General features: G+C 43.1%; 1 protein-coding gene across 1 annotated transcript in view; it reads left to right on the top strand.

Annotated features, from left to right (window-relative positions):
• The window catches only part of ASCC3 (activating signal cointegrator 1 complex subunit 3), a 320801-nt gene extending 319977 nt beyond the window's left edge, over positions 1 to 824 (top strand). The window contains exon 42 of the mRNA XM_008516619.2: positions 10 to 824. Within this exon, the coding sequence (XP_008514841.1) occupies positions 10 to 157 (148 nt within the window). The 3' untranslated portion in view covers positions 158 to 824. The remainder of the gene's footprint in view (positions 1 to 9) is intronic.
• Positions 825 to 24741: the final 23917 nt, after the last annotated feature.

The raw sequence follows: 24741 nt of genomic DNA, 5'->3' as shown, positions 1-24741 counted from the left end.
GTCCTTTAGGTATATCTACACGCTGTATTTCATGAGTGACTGCTACCTTGGCCTGGACCAGCAATATGACATTCATCTCAATGTCACACCCGCGAGCATTTCCGCACAGGTCAACGAGGAGGTCTCTGATGCCTTGACTGACCTGAAAGTGCAGTAACCTGACCCCAACAATCCGCTTGAAAGAAGTGCTTGAGAAGTCTGGCTGTTCAGTCCTCTGGACCAAGTCAGATTACTTGATGTTTGCCTTGGTGGAATCAACTTCTAACCTCAGGACACCGGGGGAATGGCCGGTGGCTGCAGTACTGACTTCAGCAACACAAAGTTAGCTGCAGTGGCCTTTTAACAAATGTTGCCTTTTATAACATTGTCTTCATGAGTTTCTTGATATGTAAAGTGGATAGACATGTAGGAGAATCTTTCTATTTGTGTATGTTGAGATGATATTTAGGAATTACCAAATTTTACATTTTACGTCTCACAACGTACTGTTTACAAGAATATTGGCTTCTTTTTTTCTAAGGAAAACTACGCTGAGGTATGACAGTGTTAGAATTTGTTGTAACAGATTTCTAACCCTGCAGCATAAAATATATAAGATAAACATGTATGGTGGCACACAGTGTGTCTTGTTAGCAAAATTTATACTTTGATCACATGCAGAAATAGTTTCAGGAATTTCTTATAGTCATAAATGTTAATAATATATGATATAAAACTACATTACAGAGCCCAATGATGATAAGAAAAGAAAATGGAATATGCTGATCTTAGAAAATGTAGATACTGTAACTGGTGGAAATAAAATATTCAGAGAGCCACTTCAAGTCAAGCTGACTGAATTATTCTTCCTGCTTCCTTCCCATTATATCCTCTCTTACTCTTCTATTCTTTTTTTCACTCCTTTCTCCTTCAAGACTTCACTTCCATTCTCTTTCTGATCTATTTATTACCCAGGGAGAGAAGTGCAGTCTAATTGGTGTTGTAACATGTACGGACCATATGGTACGGTTCTTTGCCGTTAGGCTCTCTAGGACAGGTCTGAGGCAAATAAAATTTTTGACCCCTACAGGTAGGTTTGTACCTGTGATAAAGGAAATTTCTCTGCAGTAATCCCCCTTATCTGCAGTCAACTGTAGTCCAAAACTATTAAATGGAAAATTCCAGAAATAAACAATCCATAAGTTTTAAATTGCCTGCCATTCTGAGTAGCGTGATGAAATCTCATGTCATCCCAGCCAGGACGTGAATCATCCCTTTGTCCACTGTACCCACACTGCATACTCTACCCCACCGTCAGTCACTCAGTAGCCGTCTCGGTTATCAGACGGACTGTTGTGGTATCACAGTTTGTGTCCAAGTAACCCTTATTCTATTTAATAACGGCCCCAAAGTGCAAGAGTGTTGATGCTGGCAATTCGGATAGGCCAAAGGGAAGCCGTGAAGTGCTTCCTTTAAGTGAAACAGTGAGAGTTCTCTACTCTATAAGGAAAAGAAAAAAAGAATTATATGCTGAGGTTACTAAGATCTCCAGTAACTTTTATTACAGTATATTGTTATAATTGTATATTTTATTATTAGTTATTGTTGTTAATCTCTTACTGTGCCTAATTTATGAATTAAGCTTTATCATAGGGGTGTATGTATAAGAAAAACATAGTGTATATAGGGTTTGGTTCTATCTGTGGTTTCAGGCATCCATTGGGGGTCTTGGAATGCATGCCCCGCAGATAAGGGGGGACTACTCTGTGTCCAAACAATGTGGGACCCCAGGCATTCACTCCCCAAATTAAATCTAAGTAACTAATGTGAGCACACCAAGCACTGTGGACATGAGGTGCCTGAAGTGCTCTAGTCTCTGAAGTTTCCTTCATATAAAGAGTTTTTTCTGCTTTTCTTTCGGCATTTTATTTCCTAATTGAAATTCATATCTTAACCACTGTTTCAGTGAAATTAAAAGAAAAGGAAGATTATGTATAGACAAACGATCACCAGTCCATATAGGAACCTGAGGTGCATCGGCCTCATTGTCTTCGTGTTCGTCAGCGTCCTTCCATTTTGTTAGAGAGCAGATAGGTGCGGGGAGGTGGGAGATCTCCTTCACTGGGCATGTGACACAGGACGCAGGAGCAATAAGGAAGAATTTCTGTTACATCCATTACAGAGAGGAAAAATAATGTGACTAATTAAAATTAATTTGAAAATTAAAAGTGATTAATTCAGAATAAGCTGCAGAAGACACTAGTAAGGCAAGGTGCTCTTAGATAGGAAAGTGAATCTTTCTCCAATGTGTGACCAATGCTATTTGTCTACGACTTTATCGTCATTCATTACTCAACCAAAATGTTGGTGTTAAGCATGCATTGTAACAAGACGTGCCAACAAAGTCAGATTAATACTACTATTTTCAGAGTTGTAAATCATTAACTTCTCATAACGTTTAGTGGCCAGTAGTTTCACCAATATTTCAAATCATTCCAAATCCTAATTACTGAGGGAATTTATTTATCCTCCTAAAATTTTTTAAGGGGATTTTGTTTTCTTGGGGAGAAAAATTATGATGAACAGATTTCAGTGGGCTGGATTAAAAAGTACTCTCTTAACTGGAGTACCCACAGCCCACTTCACCTCTCAGACCATGAAGCTCAGACCATGTGCTGGCTACTACCTTGTGCAACTCTGATTTCATGGTGTGTCGTTTGATAGTCCTTTGGATTTTATCCACTCCAAATAATTGAAGTACCAGTCAGATACTCATTCCGTATACTGTGTTGAGTACTCTGATGTCAGAGACCTATCCTGCCCTCAAACAAGGCAGCCTGGTGATGAAAAGATGTAGATAATTATAATGAAAAAGCAATTGCAGCAGTGAAATATTGAGAAAACTCATGAAGGGACATTTAGGCAGCGTTTTGGAGCTGGTTAGAATTGTGAAGGCAGAGACAAAGGAGCACTCCAGGTGGAACCGCATGAACAGAGGCACTGAGATAGCCCAACCTAGGATGTCCAGTTAGTCTGCATTTTCAGAGATGTGAAAGAAATCAGCAGACGAGAAGGATGGAAAAGTCTGTGAAGTAACCTTGAATTAGATGATGAGGACTTCAAATCTTACATCTATGCAATGGAATTCTGTGGCAAGTCACCAGAGATGCTGACCATGTTCTGACAGTGGAAGAGAGAACCAGTGGAGATGTGAGCTAGCCAGGAGCCTGGGAGGGCGTACGTCTATGCCTGCAGTGGAGAATGCATACGAACACTGACAAGAGGTCCAGGAGGTGAGAGCCAAGTCAGGAGTCCTGGCTTTGTGGGTCGTGTGTCATTAATGATTGTTAAGAGAGTGATTTCAGCAACATAGGAAAGGAAGAAGCTTAGACTGCAGGAGGTAAGGACCTGAGAGGGCAACGAGAAAGATGAGGCAGTGAATTATGCAGGCTTCACTCAGCGAAGAGCTAACATGATGGCATGAATCATGATAGGGTAGACACCAGTTGGTAAGAATCAGAAAGCCTCTGTTTCCATCCCTTGTTCGCTGCAACCTCCATTCCTCTACACACAAAAATATATGTTCACCCCCCACTTCCTACCGTGACACCGTTGAGCTAAAAGTTAAAATCCCTCACACGTCCCCCAAAATACTTGGGTTGTTCCTCAGTCTCACCCCTGTTCTCTCCCTCAGGGCAAGGTGGAGTCCAGTTCCCTTGCACATAGGTCCTGCTGTTTCTTGTTACATTGAGGACCAACTGGAATTCAGCCGTCAGAAACATCCCCCACATCCCTGCAATGGCTGACACGAGAACACAGGGAAACCTACAGTAAGAGTGGCAGCTCTGAAAGTAGGATCATACCGTTTCCACGGATCAGGACCCCTTCTCTTTCCAAACTCCATGGGTAGCTTTGTTGGGAAGGGGATACAGTGACATGGGATATTTAGTCACCAAAAATTGTTTCCCCTTCCCTTTACCCACACAGAGTGAAAATATACAAGACTATGCCTCCCCTCCCAATTTTCACATCCCCTTCTAAGTGAACTAATCCAGCAGCCTGGGAAAACCACACATCACTTCCCAAGCACACACTCCACACATACCTCCAGTTGGTCAGGCCAGAAACCTGAGTCATTCTTGACTCCTCTTTTTTCCCAGTCCACAGCTAATATGTCTTCAAACCCTTCCAGCTTCACCAGTAAAATCTAGTCAGAATCCAGCCAGCTTCACTGCTTCCACCCTCATCCACACCACCTCCTGACCGGCCTCGCGGCTGTCCCTCTTGCTGCCTTGCAGTATTTTCTCTACACAACCATCAGCCTTTTGAAACACAAGTCAGATCATAGACCTTCTCTGCTCAAAAGCTTGCAATGAGTTTCCGTCTCAGAATAGACGCCACAATCCTTGCAGTGCCTACAGGGTCCTGCGTGGTCTGGGCCTCCTCCCTAACTACCTGCTCACCTCGTCTCATTTCTCTCCCTCTCACTCGCTCCATGCCAACCACAGTGGTCACCTTGCTGCTCATAGGACATCTCACAGGGCCTCTGCTCTCCCTGCTCCCTCAGTCCAGACAGCTGTTTCCCCAGACACCCGCAGGTCTAACCATCTTAGTTTAAATGGCAAGCCCACCAGTCCTCTCTATCCCCCTTTTCTGGTTTCTTTGTCTCCATTGTCCTTATCACTACTATGAAAGCATTTGTTTATAGTTAGTCTCTACTGACTAAGGTTCAGGAAGAAATCTTTGTTGCTTTTGTTCACAGTTACATTACCAGGACCTACCACATTGCCTGGCACATGGTGGCTGCTGGATGAACACTAGCTGAATGACTGAGTGAACACAGAAGCACACATGGATTCTAAGACACCGCACACCTACTTCAGTTGACCCTACTCTTCTAGAAATCTCAGCTACTCTCAGAGACTTGCCAGGAGCAGGGTACTTACCTGACCCCCTATACACCTGTCAACAGAGGAAAGGTATACTTAAGTTAATTGGTAGTTTTATGATGATGATTTATGTATGAAAAAGAATAATAAAATATTTTTATATTGCAATGGATCTTGGGTATTACAGGTATTTTAAAACTTCACATTATCGGGGCCGGCCTGGTGGTACAGCAGTTAAGTGCACACGTTCCACTTCGGCGGCCCAGGGTTCGCTGGTTCCGATCCCAGGTGCGGACATGGCATCACTTGGCAAGCCATGCTGTGGCAGGCATCCCACATATAAAGTAGAGGAAGATGGGCACAGATGTTAGCTCAGGGCCAGTATTCCTCAGCAAAAAGAGGAAGATTGGTAGCAGTTAGCTCAGGGCTAATCTTCCTCAAAAAAAAAAATAAAAAATAAAAAAAAACTTCACATTATCATAAACCCTTTTGAGCCTGCGGTTTTCTCTCTGTCATCCCTACCAGACCCCCTTCTTTCCCCCATCATTGCTGCTAAATGTTCAGTGGAAGCTCCCCAAACAGGAACTCCATATGTTAGAATATAAACTGTTGATAACTTTGGGCCTTCTTTCTTTCAGAAATAATCCAAAATGAGTAGGCAAAAATTACTTCCTGAGTGAGCTTCTTAAAAAAGAAAAACCTGAATTGTTTTAAATCTTTCAACTGAGTATTACTAAATATAGAAGAACTTGGTTTCCAAGATTTGTATTGAGCCCTTAGATTAGCTTTCTTTTTCTGCTTTCAGAAATCTAAATTCTAAATCTAAGCAACACAAAGAGGTAAAAATGTTGAGTTTAATGACTTCTAGTTGTATTATTTCAAGGTTCTCAAAAATGATGAGAATGCTGATTCCGGGTTGTCTGGGAAGCCTGTTTTTTGAGTAATAGAGGATGACTGCAATGACTTCTGGAAGGAGTTGTTCCCACAATTTTAGCTCCATTCTTTCCTTTTTTGGCATGGAGCATTTGGTACTATTTCTGGGAAAAGCTCTTCAAATTTGAGGCCATTAAATGAGGTTTCAGGGATTCCACTTTGCTTGAACCTTCTTCCCAAATCTTTGGCCTGTCAATTTGAGAAAGATCTTGGGTTGCTATTCAGATGTTGGGTCCAACTCACCCATGGTCAAGCTTTAGGCCCAGACGGCCACATCTGAATGGATACTTAAATTTTTATTTTTGCTTTTCACTTGGCCTATAATTCAGAGGATTTTTTTTTTTTTTTTTTTTTTTGAGGAAGATTAGCCCTGAGCTAACTGCTGCCAATCCTCCTCTTTTTGCTGAGGAACCCCTGGCCCTGAGCTAACATCCGTGCCCATCTTCCTCTACTTTATATGTGGGACGCCTATCACAGCATGGCTTGCCAAGCAGTGCCATGTCCACACCTGGGATCTGAACCGAGAACCCGGGGCCACCGAAGCGGAACGCGTGCACTTAACCACTGCAACAACAGGCCGGCCCCAGAGGATATTTTTTAAATGCGCTCAATTAAAGTCTCACGAGAAATACCATGTCTGTACATTAAGATGATGCAGTTCATTATGGAGACTTCCTGGAGAACGTGATGGACTGTAAATCAACCCACGTTTGGTTGAGCAGAATCACAAGCGCCTCCCAATTAAAAGTTCTTTGAATCCCCAAACCCATGTTTCCTTACTTGTAACTTTCATTATTTGCATGTCCTCAATTTTATTTGGACTTAAACCACATAGACACCATGCCTGTCCATTGGAAACAAGTACGGTCACCTCGAATGATTGCACCCTTTAATTCCAAGTTGTATCGAAAGCAATTGTTAATGATTTGAGGATCATAGCACTGATCTAAGCTGAACTGTACTCCTGAACTTTCAGCCCAAGTGCAGCTGGCTCCTGGCCCTGGAAGGCTGTACTTTGCAGGATGTGGGTTGCTCTCGCCAGTTTTGGACTCTTTGGAGCTGATGGCCCATTTTTCCAATTGGCCTGGAAGGTGCCAACATTTCAGGGGAGAATGCAGCTTCTGAAATAAATAATTCCTGCAAGTGAGATGGCTAGTAATGCTGAGTAATGCTGACTGCCAGAAGAATGAAACTACTTTTCTCATGACTTGGAAATCAACAGCAAAGACAATCAGAAAGGGAGATTCTGAAAATCTTCTTCATAGCAATACGTGATAACGGATGCGTATTCTCCAAAATAACAGTCTAAAAGGACAAAATTTATTTGGATGTGTAAGTTCTAGGTTTGTGGCTGCGTTTTAGTCACACTGATGCAAGCATTATTAAAAACAAAAAAATAGGTGCCAACCTGGTGGTGTAGTGGTTAAGTTCGCACGTTCCACTTTGACAGCACAGGGTTCGCGGGTTTGGATCCCAGGCATGAGCCTATGCACCAATCATCAAGCCATGCTGTTGCAGCGTCCCACTTACAAAATAGGGGAAGATTGGCACAGATGTTAGCTCAGGGACAATCTTCCTCAAGCAAAAAGAGGAAGATTGGCAATAGATGATAGCTCACGGCCAATCTTCCTCACCAAAAACTAACAAACAAAAGCCAAACAAAATGCTAACCAGAGTGGACCAGCAAAAAATAAAATGTTTAATTACAGAAGGAGAAGTTTGAATTGGAAAGAAAAAAAAAAACACCACAATAAGATTATAAAATAATGACTAGGCAGGCTACCAACAGTGATCCTCATTGATCAAACATTATCTGCCTCAGCATCATAGCTCTCCACCAAACTCCAGATCACACTGGAAACAAATCATTGCATGCTTTAAATCTCTGACATTGATACCACATGAAAATGTCTAAATGCCATTCTAAACAAAAAATGCCAATAACTTCAATAATGCTTTCAAATAAGCTCTTCTAACTACACTACAACAATGGCCTCCTTATGAGCAGTATACCAGGAAAGTGCATCTTTACCTGTGTTACTTTAGCTGGGTATTATTCTGAAAATATTTCCTCTTTGCTGTTTCCTCTCATAACACAATTTCACCAAGATTCTGGAAGAAATGGATATGGATTAGAAAGAAAAACTGGGCTTGCTGTATCAAGGGAAGCAGTTTTGGGGTTTTTTTGTTTTTTTCTTCTGAGCTCCTGTAATGCTACCTCACCCCTGTGTTATATTTGGTGATCTGACCACATATGGGAAGATTTTAGGACAGTTCATCTGATCAACTCTCTTCTGTTCCCATTTCCTCCCCTATAAACAGAAGTGCTACCTGCCCAGGCTGCCCCTCAGAGTAGTTGGCTCCATCATGATCAGAAAGTCGGTGAAGTTCATTGCTGTATACACAGTGCCTGCACAGCAAGTGTTTTATCAATTCTGTTGAACTAATCATTTATGTGAAAATGCTTAGAAAATGATAAAGAGGAAATGAAATATAAATGAAAGTCTAAGGTGATAAATTGTAAGTAAACTTGTCCTCGGGATTGATTTTATATGTCAATGGGCAACAGGCTAAGGGCTCACCCCATCACTGCTAACCCCCACCAAAAACGGTAAAATCTTTGTGTCCGGAGAGGCATGCACTTGTGTTCCATTCCTTTGTGCTACGGTATTTCTACCTCTCCAAATGCAAATGCATGGATGTGTGCACACGTTCATTGTGGCTCAGCACATGGATGGGAATGGGAATTACTTCTGTGGAACTTCTAGGGATGCTTCCTGGGAATGTGCTTGGACAGATAGTGAAGGGTAGATAGAAGCCCCAGACAGCAGAGGAGAGGTCTGACTGCCTCATTTCTACCCCTTCGGGGCTCTGAGGACAAACTTCCCCACTTCATGAGCTCGTCAAGGGCTGTTTCTGATGTCCACATCCGCAGAAACAGGCAGCATTCTGGAAGCAGGACAGCATTCAAGAGCAAGAGCACGGGGTCAACTCACACTTTCACCCAGCGTTTGGATCACAAGGTATGTTGCACCCAGAGTGAAATGACATTTTGAAGCAAGTTCTAAAATTTCTTTAAAGGAATTTGTATACTTTCTTTAACATTTCAAGAAATACCCACTCTGCCCAATCTCCCTGGAAGTCTTATTGCGCCCATGCTTGTATAAGTGCGAAACTTAGTTTAAGTATATTCAGTAAACACCTAAACACTTTCCTTTTAAAAGCAAATATTTGATTTTTCTTTTGGGAGTAACTACTTTTACACCATTTTATCCAACTTCTGAAACCTAATTCTAGGCAAAAATAAGGAGGAAAAAAATATGCCACTGGCTTATTATATTGTGCTGTTTTTAGCGGAATCAATGAGAATAATGTAGACATCTTAGTAAAACCTCAATCTTATTTTCTGATACTTTAGAAAAATGCATTCCTCTAAAAACACATTACCCTTTAAGTGGCCTTTAGAGAAACTGAAACATTGAAGAAATCCTTGGATTGCGGCAAAGAACATTCTCCGCGGACAATTCTAATCAATTATAGAAACATAACTGTACCTAGATCATATCATATACCACAGTGATGATCTTGGCTTCTGTCCATCTTCTAAAATGCTGCAACTCATAAATATCTGTCCTGCTGCTGTTTGCAGCTCTCCAACCCAGAAAGATTTACTCTCAATGACGGTTACTTTTCATCCTGAAAATGATTGGACATCTGCATCATCCATTTCAGTTTTGTCATTTTGTTATCTTTGCCCACTGTGTTAATTATTTTGGATGCTTCATCCTATCCCCAAACAATATATTTGAAACACTCATGAGGATGCGTTACATAAATACGGAATGTGTTAAACACGGAGTCTGAGGTAATTCAGAATGAATTTAAGTAAATTGATTGGAACCAGCTTTTATTTAGGAAATCTTCTAGGGACAATTCTGACATATTCAAAATACCTAACTGTTCACAGAGATGCAGCCTGCACGTGCATTCCAACAATTCCATGAATCAGCCATCAGAACAGAAATATATGCTTTTAAGGTGCTGGAAAAAGCTAAAAAGAGAATCAGAAAGATGATGCCAATTACAGTAATGAAATACGTGGGGAAAATTCTTCAGAATAAAAGTATTTTAATAAAATCAGATAAAGATAATGCAACAATGATGGGTGTCAAAATGAAACAGGGAAATGTAAAGTACACCCAAGCTGCAATCACATCCAAGTTTTATAGGTTCAGTAGACAGAAAAATGAGATCTATTCCACCCAGGTGAACAGTGAGGGAAAGAGAAGTGGCAAGTGTAATTAAAAGCCAAAGGTCTTGCATTGAATTTGGCAATGATTTCTTGGATGTGACACCAAAGGTACAAGCAACAAAAGAAAAAATAGACAAATTGGACTTCATGAAAATTAAAAACTTTTGTGCATCAAAAGACACTATTAACAGAGTAAAAAGGCAACCCACAGAATGGGAGAAAATACTCACAAATCATCTATCCGTTAAGGGATTAATATCCACTACATATAGAGGACTCCTAAAACTCAATGACAAGAAAACAAACAGCCTGATTCAAAAATGGGCAAAGGACGTGAATAGACATTTCTCCAAAGATATATAAGTAGCCAATGAGCACATGAAAAGATGCTCAACATCACATCACTACAGAAATGCAAATCAAAACCACAATGAGATACCACCTCAAACCAATTAGATGGAAAAAAGGGAGAAAATAACAAGTGTTGGTGAACGTGTGGGGAAGTTGGAACACTTGTACACTGTTGGTGGAAATGTAAAATGGTACAGCCACTATGGAAAAATAGTATGGCAGTTCCTCAAAAATTTGAAAATAGAATTACCACATGGTTGAGCAATTGCACTTGTGGGAATATACCCAAAAGAGTTGAAAGCAGAATCTCAAAGAAATATTTGTACACCTATGTTCATATCAGAATTATTCACAATAGCTAAAACATGGAAACAACCCAAATGTCCATCAACAGATGAATGGATAAGCAAAATGTAGTATGTACATATAATGGAATATTATTTAGCCTTAAAAAGGAAGGAAATTCTGACATATGCTACAACATGGACGAACTTTGGGGACATAATGCAAAGTCAAATAAGACAATCACAAAAAGACAATACTGTATGATTCCACTTATCTGCAGTACGTAGAGTGGTCAAATTCATACAGACAGAAAGTGAAATGGTGGTTGCTATGGGCTGGGGGTAGGGTGTAATGGGGAGTTAATAGGTATAGTTTCAGTTTTGCAAAATAAAACAAGTTTAGGAGATGGATGGTGGTGGTAGTTGTGTAATAATATGAATGTGCTTAATACCACTAAACTGCATATTTAAAAATGGTTAAGATGGTAAATTTTGTGTCATGTGTGTTTTACCACAATAAAAAGAGATGTTATTTTTTAAAAATCAAAAGTCTTAGATCAAAGATGGCGAATTACACGAAAACCAAATGACACTCATAATGTTTATTAAAAGTTCAGGACATATAATGATGTACACCTGAAATTCATACAATGTTATAAATGAATGTGACTTCAATATAAATAAATAAATAAATAAAATATACTAAGACCAAAAAAATGTTCAAGACAATGCACTATGCAGTCAGAATACCATATAGGCAAAAGTAAGCATTCTAAATGGAAAACTTATCAGACAATTTTACTGGTTTATTCCATTTAAAGTATTTTTTGAAAACCTATTAAATGCTGGATCTGGAAATCATTGTTTCTAGATATTAAAAAAAAATGTAGTGGAGCAACTAATTGCCATTCACACATCCTTCATGCGGTTTTTCCTGCCAGAATCCATACCCCCGAATTAGGTTAAAGTCAGGTCTTCTCAGAGTCAGAAGGTGAGTCAGCATCCTCAACAACCCCAAGACTTTGTCCCCACAAGACACTCAAAAATGATTGGTTGGTTGAAGAGTAGTCCCTTTGCAACACCCACACCTCCAATAAAGTAAAACTGGTACCCAAGAACTCACGCCTCTTCCTTCTCCTCTTTCTCCCACATCCACGCTTGTGAAGTACTTGAACCCCACTCTGAGTCCACAGGAAAGGGTTTTAATTATTTGTATTTTGCTCATTCTTTTTCACTTGGAAATATTTCAAACATATAAAAAATGCAGAAACTAGCATAATGGATATCCCTGCACTGCCTCCCAAATTTATTGAACTGTGACATTTTCCATAGTTGCTTTTTAAAGAGAAATAAAACATTAAAGTTGTAGTTGATGTCCTCCTGCACTCTTTCCCAACCCTGTTCTCTCCTTCCATTCCAGTGCTAATCCCCACCTTGAATTACTGTCTTTCATGTACATTCTTATTCTATTACTGATATAACCACATAATTTTGCTGGAAGATTTTACAGTATTTTCACATATATCCGAAACCGACACATAGCAGCTGTGGCAGGCAGCCTCCAAGATGGCGCCCAAGGAGCCTTGTCTCCTGGTCTTCATACCCTGGGCAATTCTCTCACCTTGGATGTTGACTAGCCTTAAAGATGAACTTCTAGTGAACAGAATAAGGCAGAAGTGATGTGATATCACTTCCAAAATTAGGTTATACGAAGACTGTATATTGTTTTTGAGATTTATCCATGTGACAGTTTATTACACTATATGAATATATCAAAGTTTATTTACTAATTTTTAAATTGTTGGGCTTATATATTTGTTCCCAATTTGTTCTACTGCAAATAATTGCTGCAACAAATGTTTTTCCCACTTCTCTTTGAATTATCTTTAATTTCATAAAAATGCACATAGCTAAACAATAGTCAAGTTAAGATTTTCATTCAGGAATCAAAAGAAGCTAGACACAAAGAATTTACAGTTTGCCTAGACTAGCATGACACGTTTATATTTTTAGGGGAAAATTTAATATACCAAGGTGAAACCAAGAATTTCTCCACAGAAACATATCTAAGTCGGTGATGTTGAAATTGTAGCGTAGAATAAAGGCAGCCATGAGACCACATTCCAGGCCAAGGCTGAGGGAACCCAGGCAGCGTGTCTCATGATTCCCTGCTTATGTACAAATGGAGCTAGTTCACATGCTTTCTCCTTTTCTGCTGTTCTTTTAAACTTGGATTTAACTGCAGAATTTCCCAGTGGACGCTTCTTTTGTGCCTCAGTAGGCGACTTCCTCACAGGTGGATACTCCAGGAGTCACCTAAAGGAGAATGGAGAAGCAGAGCCCCCATTTTCACTGCTCTACTGAGCACGGGGTGGGGAGCGCTGGGCGGGCAGTCACTCTCCCGGCACCACAGGAGTTAAGCTGAAGTTGTAAACCTCCCAAGAACTGGGAATATGCCCTGTCATTCTCTCTCCTGGCAAATAGGACTGGTTAAAATGTCATCATGAATTAGCAAGCATGCCTGCATGCTTCATGGTGTGACAAAGGTCTTAAAAGATTCTCTTCTATTTTTGATTTACAGACTTTTAAAGCTGACATTAAAAATTATTCCTCCCATGCAGCATATTTGGCCAAATGATATCTTTGGGCAGGCTTAGTTATGCGTTAAACATATTGTTTATATTTCCTATCACATCGTGATAGGAAAGGAGAAACCTGCAGACTCTTACCTCCCAGTTTTAGCTACAGCCATGGAGCAAACTACCCCCAACACCACCTCCACCCCCATTAAGACATAAAAATACTAAATAGAGAAAAGCCAGCTTTGAGGAGAGATGCAAATATGGTACCACCCCATGAGGAACCACCTGCAATGGCTGTTGTTCCAATGCATACTGAATGGGCAGGCTATTTAAAGGATGTCAAGCTTTTCAAAGAACCTGAGCTACCATTTCACTACAATTTAAGATTTATTCAGGAAAAAAAAAAAACCCAGAAAGATCACATATACAATTCTTTCTTTGCATCATTTTCGGAAGCAATCTGTATCTCTCTCAGAATATACATATTTTATCTCATGTGCATCAGCTGAAGAAATACATACTAAGCCCAACCTTCAACCAAAATCGAGCTACGCAGATGCTTCAGAACCCAACAGGCAACAAAACTTGGCCAGTGGCAGTCTCCCCAGCCTTCTGCTCCTGCCTCTCTTCCACCCAGCCTCAAATGCTGCTTCCTCGCCTCATTTCCTAACCCCCAAAGCACTAGCCTCCCTCCTAGGACACCAGGTCCCCTCCTACCCTCGCCTGCATAGAACACGGCCTCGTATGTAAGAAGCGTTTGAGAAACATCGATGGAACAAATACAAATTTAAAATAATGCACTGAAGGATTGTCTAATATAGACAATGAAACTAACAAAGGGAAATGAATTTAACAAAGGTTTCTTGAGCACCCACTGGGCTCACTGTCCCATCTTCTTTTAAAGGGATAGGCGGAGGCAGCTCCGGTGAAGGTCAACAGAACAAAGTGAGGTTACAGGATATCCTTCCTGCTCGCAGGTCATTAGGCAGACAAATGCCTTCCTGTGGTGGGAAAGATGATCTGAAAGAGAGCGAAGAACAGAATCTAGGAAATTAAAGGTAGTTTTCAGGCAGTGGATTCTGCAGTAAAGCCCCTGCGTCTAACAGACCCCGCTGGAAAATATCTTACAGCCTCCGCCCCAGACTGCTATTCCTTTAACAACATGTTCTGACTAAGTGTGCCTTGTCTGAAGTACTCACCCCTCTCCTCAGAATAATTCTGGAAGGCTATACGAGGAATCTATGAGCAGTGGCTTCGGAGGAGGGGACAGGAAGGAGAGACTTAATGTTTAATGTTTTGCACCATTTTGATCTTTTTTTCATCTTGTGCTCACGCAGTATTTTTCCATTGAAAATAGTTGGTTTAAAACGTTTGATTAAAAAAACTCTCAAAATTGTAACCTGCCTCAAAAACAGACAAAACCACACCAAAAGATGGCACTTGGTGTTCCCTTTACAAACCGATTCACTAGCTGTACGTCTGAGGGGATGGGGTTCCACAGAGGGTTGAGGACAAACCTTTGATTTCCTGTCGAGGACAGCTTTGGGAGAAAGAGGGTGGTTTTCCACTTGCGCCTGTGAAGGGCCCCTGCTCAGAGCAGGCGTGGGCTCTCTGGAGGGTTTGCTGTATGTGGAAATGGCACAGCCGGCGCCGAAGCCCTCAGATCTTCTACGAAGCACCGTGAACCTGAGTGGATGGTCACCCGGAATGATTCTTTATTAAAGGATGATTAAAACAAGGGCAGGGGCCAGCCCGTGGCCGAGTGGTGAAGTTCACGCTCTCCGCTTCAACGGCCCAGGGTTTCCCTGGTTTGGATCCTGGGCATGGGCATGGCACCACTCATCAAGCCATGCTGAGGCAGAGTGCCACATGCCACAACTAGAAGGACCTACAACTAGACTATACAACTATGTACTGGGGGGCTTTGCAGAGAAGAAGAAGAAGGAAAAAAGAAGATTGGCAACAGATGTTAGCTCAGGGCTAATCTTTAAAAAAAAAAAAGGCAGATTCAGTGTTTCATTTAGGGAGAAAACAAGATTTTCTGGGGAACGGGTTTTATTTTTGTGCTTTTTGCACTTCAAAAATCTCAAGGTGACTTCTCTCCTTTCATTCCTATTATGAGTTGAATTGTGTCCCCAAAAAAGTATGTGGAAGTCCTACCACATAATACCTCAGAATGTGACCGTATTTGGAAATAGGGTCTTTACAGAGAGAATCAAGTTAAAATTAGGGCCTTAAGATAGGTTCTAATCCAAGAGGACTGGTGTTCTTATTAAAAGGGAAGTTTCAACACAGAGACACATATAAAGGGAAGACGAGGTGAAGAGACAAGGAGCATGCCATGTGGAGAAGGAGGCAGAGATTGGAGCCAAGGAACACATGGAACTACCAGAAGCTGGAAGAGGCAAGGAAGGACCCTTCCCCCACAGGTCTCAGAGGGGCCTGCCCACTCCTGGATCTCAGACTTCTAGCCAACAGAGCTGGGAGACAAGGGATTTCTGCTGCTCTGAGCCACCCAGTTTGGGATACTTTGTTATGGCCTCCCCAGGAAACTGATCCAAACCTTTCTCATATCTTCTAGGCTTACAGACTCTCGGCAATCCCTGCCAGGTCTCACGGCCTGTGGCCTTTTGCCTCAAATCTGATGCCTCCCATTTGGCCTCATTGCATTTAGGTCCCTCATGCTGGTGGCACCTCCACATCTCAACTCAGTTGTCTCTGTGCTTGGCAGGCCTGTGGGGCCTTTGTGGCTGTAGCTCTCTCACTCATCCTCAAGTCTCAGCCCAGAGGCCTCTCCTTGAGCTGATGAAGTGCCCATTCCCTGCTCCCCCCATCGCCCCTTCCCTCCGATGCTGCTCCTGCCCATGATGCCGGAAGCGTCTGTCTGTGGGTCTGTCCTGCCCAGCGGAGATTAACTCCTCCCAGGGCAAGAACCATGCCATCTTCATCTTTTACTCCCAAGCCTGCCACAATTCCTGGCACATCCAAAGTAAGAGCCAGTGTCCAGAATCTAAGCAGCCTGTGGTGTGGACTAGAAAGGAGAGACTTCACGGCAAGGAGAAACTAGGGCGTCTGGTCTGTTTCTAGCACTTCTGTGACTATTACTCAGCTCCGCTCAGAGGCCCCATGAGATAAAAGAGCCCAGTGAGACAAACAGGGCCCCAGGAGTGGCAACAGGCCTGGGCTATAATTCTGCACTGTCTGGGATATTTTTACCCCCGTTAACCCTCACTTGTCTACATGTGCATGTGCCTTGATTGCATTTGGTCCTAAGTTTCTCTGGAGCCATAACCTCCACTTCAGAGAGTGTCATTCCGGGCCCTCCGGGAACTGAAGAAACAATGGCTGAATTGAAACCACAAAACCATGAGACTGAACAAATGGGTAGATGTGAAAGAAAGCTCTGGAAGAAGTAGGTGGTCTCATTCCCTCACTCCTTTATTATAAGACCAAAAGAACATGTTTAAAGGACTAACGATTTTGAAGAAATAAAAAAGAAAAGTGGGAAATAAAAGCCCTATTTTTCCAACGAAAGAACATTTTTCTCTTGGTGATCCACAAATTATAAGATGACATATATTAGCATGCTATTTCATTAACAAATTACAGTCCATTCTCCACAGTGAAGGAATAAAGAAAAAGTTCACCTAATAAGAGAGGTTAGCTCCTAATTAGGATCAGGCTGCAGAATTTGCCAGCTGTAATTTTCCACTGCAAATTGCTCTCAGGTTGACCTTGGCTGGTATTAAGGACATGGGTTTGAAAACACATCTTTCCTTTGCCAGCACGTCCCCACAAAGCGCCAGTGCCTTCCACAGACCATTACGGAGTCTGTCTCCATCCCCCAGCATCCTGCTCCCCGATTGCCTTGTCATTCCCTCTAGCTTTAAGGAATCTTCTTGAAAAGAAATTAACATTTACTGAGTACTGTGTGATGGCAGAAAAGACACAGGACCTGGAGTCAGACAGGCTGGTGGTGAACCACATCTCCACTACATACTTACTACCTGTGTGGCTTAACTCAGTCTTGGTTCCCAGCTGTATGATGGTTTCAGAGTTGTCTAGGGGTTCAACGTGATGGGGGTGTGTTGGTACAAAGCAAGCACTCACACACGTTATTTCCCTTCTGTTTCGAGTCCTGCCAGCAACTCTGCAAGGCTGGCATTCCTCCTCATTCTGAAGCTAAGACACCCAGAGAAGCTAAGTCAGTCTCTCAAGGACTCGCAGCCAGTATATGGTGAGGGCAAGATTTGAACCCTGATCCCAAAGCATCCAACTTGGCCACACTGTCCACCCAAGCACACTGTCCTTGAAGACTGGCTGCTTCAAGCTGACACATGGAGTGCAGGCCCCCAAAAACGCCAGTGCTAAACACAGTGCCTGTCCATGTCTTCTGCCCTCAGGGCTCAAAAAGTGAGTCTGGGGTGGAGAATAGGGCAGCCGAGGCAGCCCTGGACACAGATATCTTCCTGCCTTGAATCCTATGCCCCTCACTGGGCTGTCACAGAGGATTGCCCTGGGTGTCCTGCTAGCCCAGTGTCTTCTAAAGAGATTGTGTAAAAACCTTGAGAGACGAATGCCCTTTATTTCCAAGAAGCCACCACCTCCTACCCTCCCACCCCATCCCACCTCCTCGCCTGAGAGGCCTTGTGCGGTCCCAGGTGTGTTGATCCATGTGTCGCTGAGGTGGTGATTTCTAATGAGGCAAAGATCAGAGCTTTCTACAATCGCTTCACCCATATCGATTGCTTCCCCACACGAATAGGAAAGCTGTGGAAAAGTTCTATAAGTGCACACCAAGCGATCCGGCTTCTCACGTCAGCACTTTGGAAAACTTTGGGACTTTGAAAATTTTCCAATGGTTCCAGAGAAGTCAATGTGACTTTCAGAGACAGGACAATGGTGGGAGGGTAGGGAGGGGAAAAGAGGAAAATATGACTTCAAGCTCAAGCCAATTATGCTCTCATATCACTATAATTCATTGCTATCTGGGAACATTATCAGAAAAGATCTTGAAAATAGAATTAATAGAATCTCATAGGACTTCAGACTTTCCTTAATTCCTTGTAGGGTTTATTTCTATTTGCTCCAAAAGGGCCCCACTTTTCTGGCCACCTGAGAACTATCATCAGGAAAGGAGTTTCCGGGCTGGCAGGGTGGCATACTGGTTAAGTTCATGGGCTCTGCTTTGGCAGCCTGGGGTTCGCAGGTGCAGATCCCTGGCACGGACCTAGCGCCTCTTGTCAAGCCACGCCATGACGGCATCCCACATAAAATAGGAGAAGTTAGGCACAGGTGTTAGCTCAGTGACAATCTTCCTCACAAAAAAGGAAGAAATTTCAAGAAAAACAGTCAGTTAAAAATCTCTAAAATTTGGAGATCAAAAATTGCAATAGGTTGTGGAAGATAGAGAAGTAGAGAGAATGAAAAACAAGAATGAGGAAGTAATCTTTCGTAGCCAGTACTTATAGACATGACAGGTGATGTAAGTTATTCTCATACACACTAAAAACCTAAAAGCAGAGTTCCTAACATGCAAGTCTGTTTTAAAGGAGAAAAGATTTGTCGTTTCCTCTTATATCCTAAGAGGAATTATACAAATTTCAACGATCTTCCTTTGGCTAAAAGTGACTTTCATGAATTCAGTTTTACAAATACTCAAATTTACAAGCAATGATTATAAAGCAATCTGACTTTTAGCAGGTCTCCCAAATAGCACCTGAGTGAGTATTATTTCCTTTAAAGTCATCCTCTTGGTATATTGTGCTTATTTCTACAACGCAGTTATTGCCCACAAGTTTTTGAAACTCTTTCAGAATTCCCTTCAGAACCTGAGGATCATTTCTCCTCAGCGGCGGCAAACGTTTGTTCTCTGAGAGAAAATTTGATTTTTGGAAATGGCCAAAATTAATACACTCAGTCTAGGTGAAAAAAAGCTTTGGTCAAAAGCTAGATGAGGCTGTGATTCCAGAGTCATCGTTTTGAAACCAGTTCCCAGAGAGGAGTTTGAAAAGGTGTTTTATTTACCCAGTGCCCGTGGGAAGAGAGTCTGCCTTCCCAAGGCAGGTGCTCACTCAGCTACATGGAAAGTCATTCTCTTCTCTTTTTGAGTCTGTTACAGCTTATTCAATTTTTGCTAGCTGCTTTTCACAAAGTTTTAATTAGGCATTTATAACTTGATAATATTATTTCCCCTTTCACCTGGGATCAGTCATTTTTTTCATTTCTGATGTAGAAAATTAGTTCTCTCAGAGCCCACAGAATTAATTAGCTGGTGGAGGGGCCACTGTGGATTTGCTTGATAGACTCATTCTTTAGTTTACAGCATTTCCTATTGAGATGAGGGTGAGGTTGTAGCTTTACCATGTTTCTGATGCCACTAGCATGCGGAGGTTAGTCAGGCCTCCTTGCCTCTCTAATTTGGAAGCTCATTAGAAGACATTTGCTTACTTCTAAAGTGTATGACCATCAAGGCTATCCAGTGCTGATCTCTTCCCCATCACAAGGACTGAGGAACAAAATCTTTCTACACCCACTGTGTTTATAAATGCCTTTTGTGCAGTTCCTGGGACAATTTCTCTGTATTCTAGAAAAAGATCAAGGTTGGTACATACAGACAGAAGAAAGATAAAATTGCTTCTAAATGATGTTCCCTCTGTACTCACTTGCAGCGCCCGTGCGCCTGCTTGTGGTCCAAGCCTGCCTCTTTCATCCAACCTAGTAGAAAGCACGTGGGCATCTTCCCTGCTACACTGAACACCGCGGCTCAGGCCGCAGCGGGCTGAGAGGGGATCCTGGTGTTTGGGAACACAGTGGAGTCGTCCGGGCTACCAGGGGGGCCTGTTCTACAGAGGTCAGCTGTCACAAGCACATCTGAAATTGGCATCAGGCTAAAACTGGGTGTGTGTTCTCTTGGGCCATATTGGAGGACAGCGCTTAGAGGAGGAGCCTGGGGCATCTTAGAAAACTCCAAGTGAGGAAGCACAGGGACCTGCCTGTGAAGAGCCTTTCAGATGGCAGCACCCAAGGGCGGGTGTTCTGCCTGCTGACCGCTGACCCAACGTGATATTTTGGGGCTAGGGGACCAGGTTTTCCCTCCCTTGAACAAGAAGGACGATGAAGGATTCTACACTGGCCTACTGTTAAGGTGAGTGTTTATCTCTGTCTCTGATGTTTACCTGGGGATTTTTATTTAATTCATGTAACTTACTTATTAATGTCATATACATAAGCTGACCTCAGATGTATGTATTCTTGATTTATATGATCAAAGCTTCGTGCCTCTAGGTTGGAAAAAGGTGTCATATTTATTCCTTTTCAGTGGTTGTTTGAAATTATTAAACACCCAGAACAGCTTTCCAAAATGGGAAGTGAAGACCGGCTATTCTTCTAAACTAGCGTCAAGTGCATTATGTGCTCGGGAAGATGAAGAATGTAAAGTTAGATTCTGAAATGAATCCCTAAGTTCTCCATAATGTTTCTACAAGTCACATTCTACTGACAAATTTGCTGCAACTTTCACACACACAGAACCTGCTTTGGAAAGTGGGTTTTGCCTCATGTCAGTATTTTCCTGTGGGATCACATGGCCTATCTTTGGTGGTTGGCTGCCTGAGAGAGGTGAAGAAAGAGAAGGTACCAAAGAAAATTAAGGACAAATTTGGAAGCTGGTACCCTAGGGTCCCTCCCTGCCCTGCCCTCCTGTTGCTTTATTTCTCCATCCTCACTTGAGAAGCCGGAAGTAACTTAAATATGTTGCTTATATAGAGAACTCGAATAATTTGTCACAGTATTGTCAACACAGAGCAAATTTATCGAGAGAACTCTGCTTGCAAAACACCTCTCCTCACACTCCGTCCACACATTAAAATACTGTCTGCTTTGGACACATATAAGTGTGATTCTAGTAAGGCAATAAAATATAGGCCCAGCAAGCATTCCTGAATCATTCCCTTTCCTTTATTTCCTCAGCCTCTGTCTGTCTGTCTGTCTCTCTTCACTTTTTATTTTTGAAGTTGCTAGTTTGTTGGGGCAGAGAAGGGACGGGTAGGTCATATGTGGAGACAGTGGTGATGAAACTCTGGAACTCCTGAGTGACCCAGGTCAAATTTCTCTGTACGCTGGCAGAGAAACACACAGCCCCTGCCAAAGCCACAGAGTAAAGTCTTCTAAAAATCCCCTCAGACAGCGACGTTTTAGAGTTAAGCCTTTTCATTTATATTTGGATAACCACCTGTTGACTTCTACTGGAGCTTGTCAAGGGCGGATAGATGGCGGGAACCTGGAGCAGAATTAGCCTATTCAAAGGGCTTGATATCCCTTTGAAGAGGTTGCCATTGTTTTCAATTGAGCCTAGTCAAGGCTCATAAGATCAAAACAGGAGAAACAAAAAGGAAAGGGTCTCCTCTGCTCTTGTGATTATCACGGCAGTCTCAGGCCATCCTTCTAAATCCAGGAATTGGTTAGGGCAGTCTTTATGATGCATTTCCGAGTCCTGAATGCAGTGGGTGAGAGCCAGGGAAAGACAAGGGAGAAAATCCACACTGGACATGGAGGGCGCCTCGGCGGGGCCTGCTCCGTGGCTCCTGCTCTTGCTGCACATTTTCTAGGACAAATTCTGCTTCTACCACAGAGAAAGAGGAGAGGAGGAAGGCAAAGCCAAGCCAGAGGAAAGGGGACAAAATGCAAAGTGTGCCTCAGTTAGGAAGTCTCATTTAAACCAAATCTCAAATTTGTGACGGGAAAGTTGACCACTGTATGGTAGCATCTTTGGCGAGATGCCAATGGTTCTAAGCACTGACGTGGTTGCCTAATTCCCCAGCCTGCCCAATCAAGAATTCCAGCCTGCCATTCCACAAGCGTTTTGCAAGTGTCTACTATACTCTAGGCCCTGTGGAAACATAGCAATGAGTCCATCATGGATCCTGCCCAAATGAAAGTATATGTTGTCAATTATCCTTAACAATTCCTAAAAGAGGCAAGAGGATAAAACTCAAAACTGTATGGCTGTTTCTGCAGAATAAAATACTCCAATGTCTCTCTTTGGAAACAATTCCTTGGCCAATTCAAAAGCATGAACAGCAGACAGTGTCCTTTATTTACCAACATAGCGTTTATTATGCACCTCTGCAGAGCCAGAATTACAATCAGGACTAAGAGGCAGAGAGACAGCGTGGGAAAGAAAGCCACTGTTGCCCTCTTCCCCTACGTACTGTGACATTTTGACAAGTGTGAGCACCCAGCTCCAGGAGATTCCTCCCATGGTTCCCCATCCTCCTCTGACATGTCACTCACTTTGAAGCCCTTTCTGCTGCCGCCTGCCATGGACATGGGCTCTGCCAGCTTGGAATTATTTCCCTTCCTCTCATCCACACCTACCCCAGCCAGCCCTCCAACCCAGACACCCAACTGGGCTTCCACAGAGCTGGGGCAGGGTGAGCAGGCTCTGGGCTGGGGACTGGGGAACCAAAGCTGACCCAGATAGTTCGTCCCTGCCCTCAGAGTCAACACGGTCAGTCCTAGGTTGGAGTGTCTCTGAAGTGCTTTGAGAATATGGAAGGTACGTATTTGATTTTACTGGGAGAGAAACAGAGACTTCTCTAGTCCCAATTAAATATGGCATCGACTGCCACTAGACCTGAGGCAGGGCTAGAGCAGGCAAAACAGGATTAGGGCCTCACCGGAGCTGTGGCTACCCATCAACTGCTCGGTTCTTTGGATTGATCTTCCAGTTCCCCAGATAGTCACCTAAAATTGGCATTTGGCTTTCAAAGCAGACAATGAACACACCTGTCATCTCCACAATGTAGCCAGTAGCAGAGGTGGGCACTCCACACAGCAAAAGAGAGTGCAGTTCCACCTGCCATTCCTTCCACCCTCCCTTCACTGCCTCTTCTAGCCACCCAGTCCCCCATCTACACTTTCTCTCCAGATGGATCCCATCCCTCTACCCACCCTGTGAGCCACTGCCGGATCATTCTTTCTGAAAGGCCATTTGCTCCTTATCCCGCGCAGACTATAATGAAAAGAGACAGGCACCCTCACAGAGTTTTGCTGAGAAGAGTTTAATGAAGGGACTGTGCAGAACTGGAACAGGGTTATGGATGCCACCGAAGGATAACGAAGCACCCAGGGACCAGCAAGAGTAAGACACCCTTACCACTTCCAGGTCTGAAAGGGCACAGGGAGAGAGAGGGGGTCTCTAAGCTGGTGAGAGCTACAGCTGTGGATGAGAGGTTGCCCCCAGAGCTGGAGCCTAGAGAAGTATGGCCACTGTCAAAGCCATGGCAGTAAGAGGACAAGGCAGTAACAGTCAGCCTTGCTCTCTCCCATTCTCCAATGGCTGCCCAGAGTTGAACTCAACCAGAAGCTGAAGGGAGCCCAGCTTCCCTCTGGGGCACTCTGCTGAGGTTCAGCATCTGGGGCACAGAGCAGGGTTGAGAGAGCAGAGAATGGGTCTGTGTGTGTGTGTTGGTGGGGGTAGGGGGTGAAACTAGAAAATAACCAGCACAGAGCTACAATAGTACAGAAATACAATACAATACAGTAGTTCAGAAATCTTTAATCCAATGGGCATTTATTGACTACCAAAGATGTACGTTGCCATCATGTTACTTCTGATTCATATCAGACCCTGAGCAAGGTTCTGGTTCTTACATTATCTCATTTACCCATTTTATAGACAGTGAAAATGAAGTTCAGTTAGATTATGAGTCTTGGGCAAGGCCTTGCAACTAATAATGACACAGTCAGGATTTGAACTCAAGTCTGTCCAACCCTGAACCTGGGTGCTCTACCCAGGGAAGATACACCTGTGACAGGAGTCAGTGACTGGCGGGGTCTGGGAAAGGAGGAAGAGGGGAGATCTGATTATGACTTTCAGGGGTTGACCCTGTTGGCTTGGAGCATGGTGAGGCCATGAACTGAAATGGGAAGCCCAGGAGGGACAGATAAGTTTTACGGGCACGTGCTGAGTCCGAGGCCCCTGAAGTAAACAACCACTTGATGGATGTGTCAGCATGCAATGTGGGGGCAGATCTGGAGTATCTGGAGGTCTCAAAGCCAGAAAGAAATGTTGACACTCACAGGACTGGGGCGATGGCTGACACTTTGAGGGTAAAGGACATCATCTGGGGAGCTTTCCAGGCAAAGATGAGATGAGGACCCAGGCAGGGCCTTCCAACACCCCTGCACTGAGCAGCTCCTCCTTACCTGAAGGGGATTCCCATCACCTGGTGTGGCACACAAGGCCCTCCTCCCCTGGAACCCACACATGCCAACATTCCTTTTCACCAATTCCAGAGACAGACCCCCCCCTCCAGCTAAATCTGCTTGCACTTTCTCAACTCCTCTGCCTTTCCCACGCTCAACCCCTCGTCTCACTCATGCCCCGCTCATCCTTTGCATATGCTTCGGTCTGGCTGATGGCTCCCTTTCTTGACCTCGGTAGTTCCCATATCTCTGCCACACAG

Source organism: Equus przewalskii, chromosome 9 (assembly GCF_037783145.1).
Source record: "Equus przewalskii isolate Varuska chromosome 9, EquPr2, whole genome shotgun sequence".
Classification (NCBI taxonomy): domain Eukaryota; kingdom Metazoa; phylum Chordata; class Mammalia; order Perissodactyla; family Equidae; genus Equus; species Equus przewalskii.
Note: the sequence above shows the minus strand (reverse complement) of the source record. Positions and strands in the feature narration are given on the sequence as shown.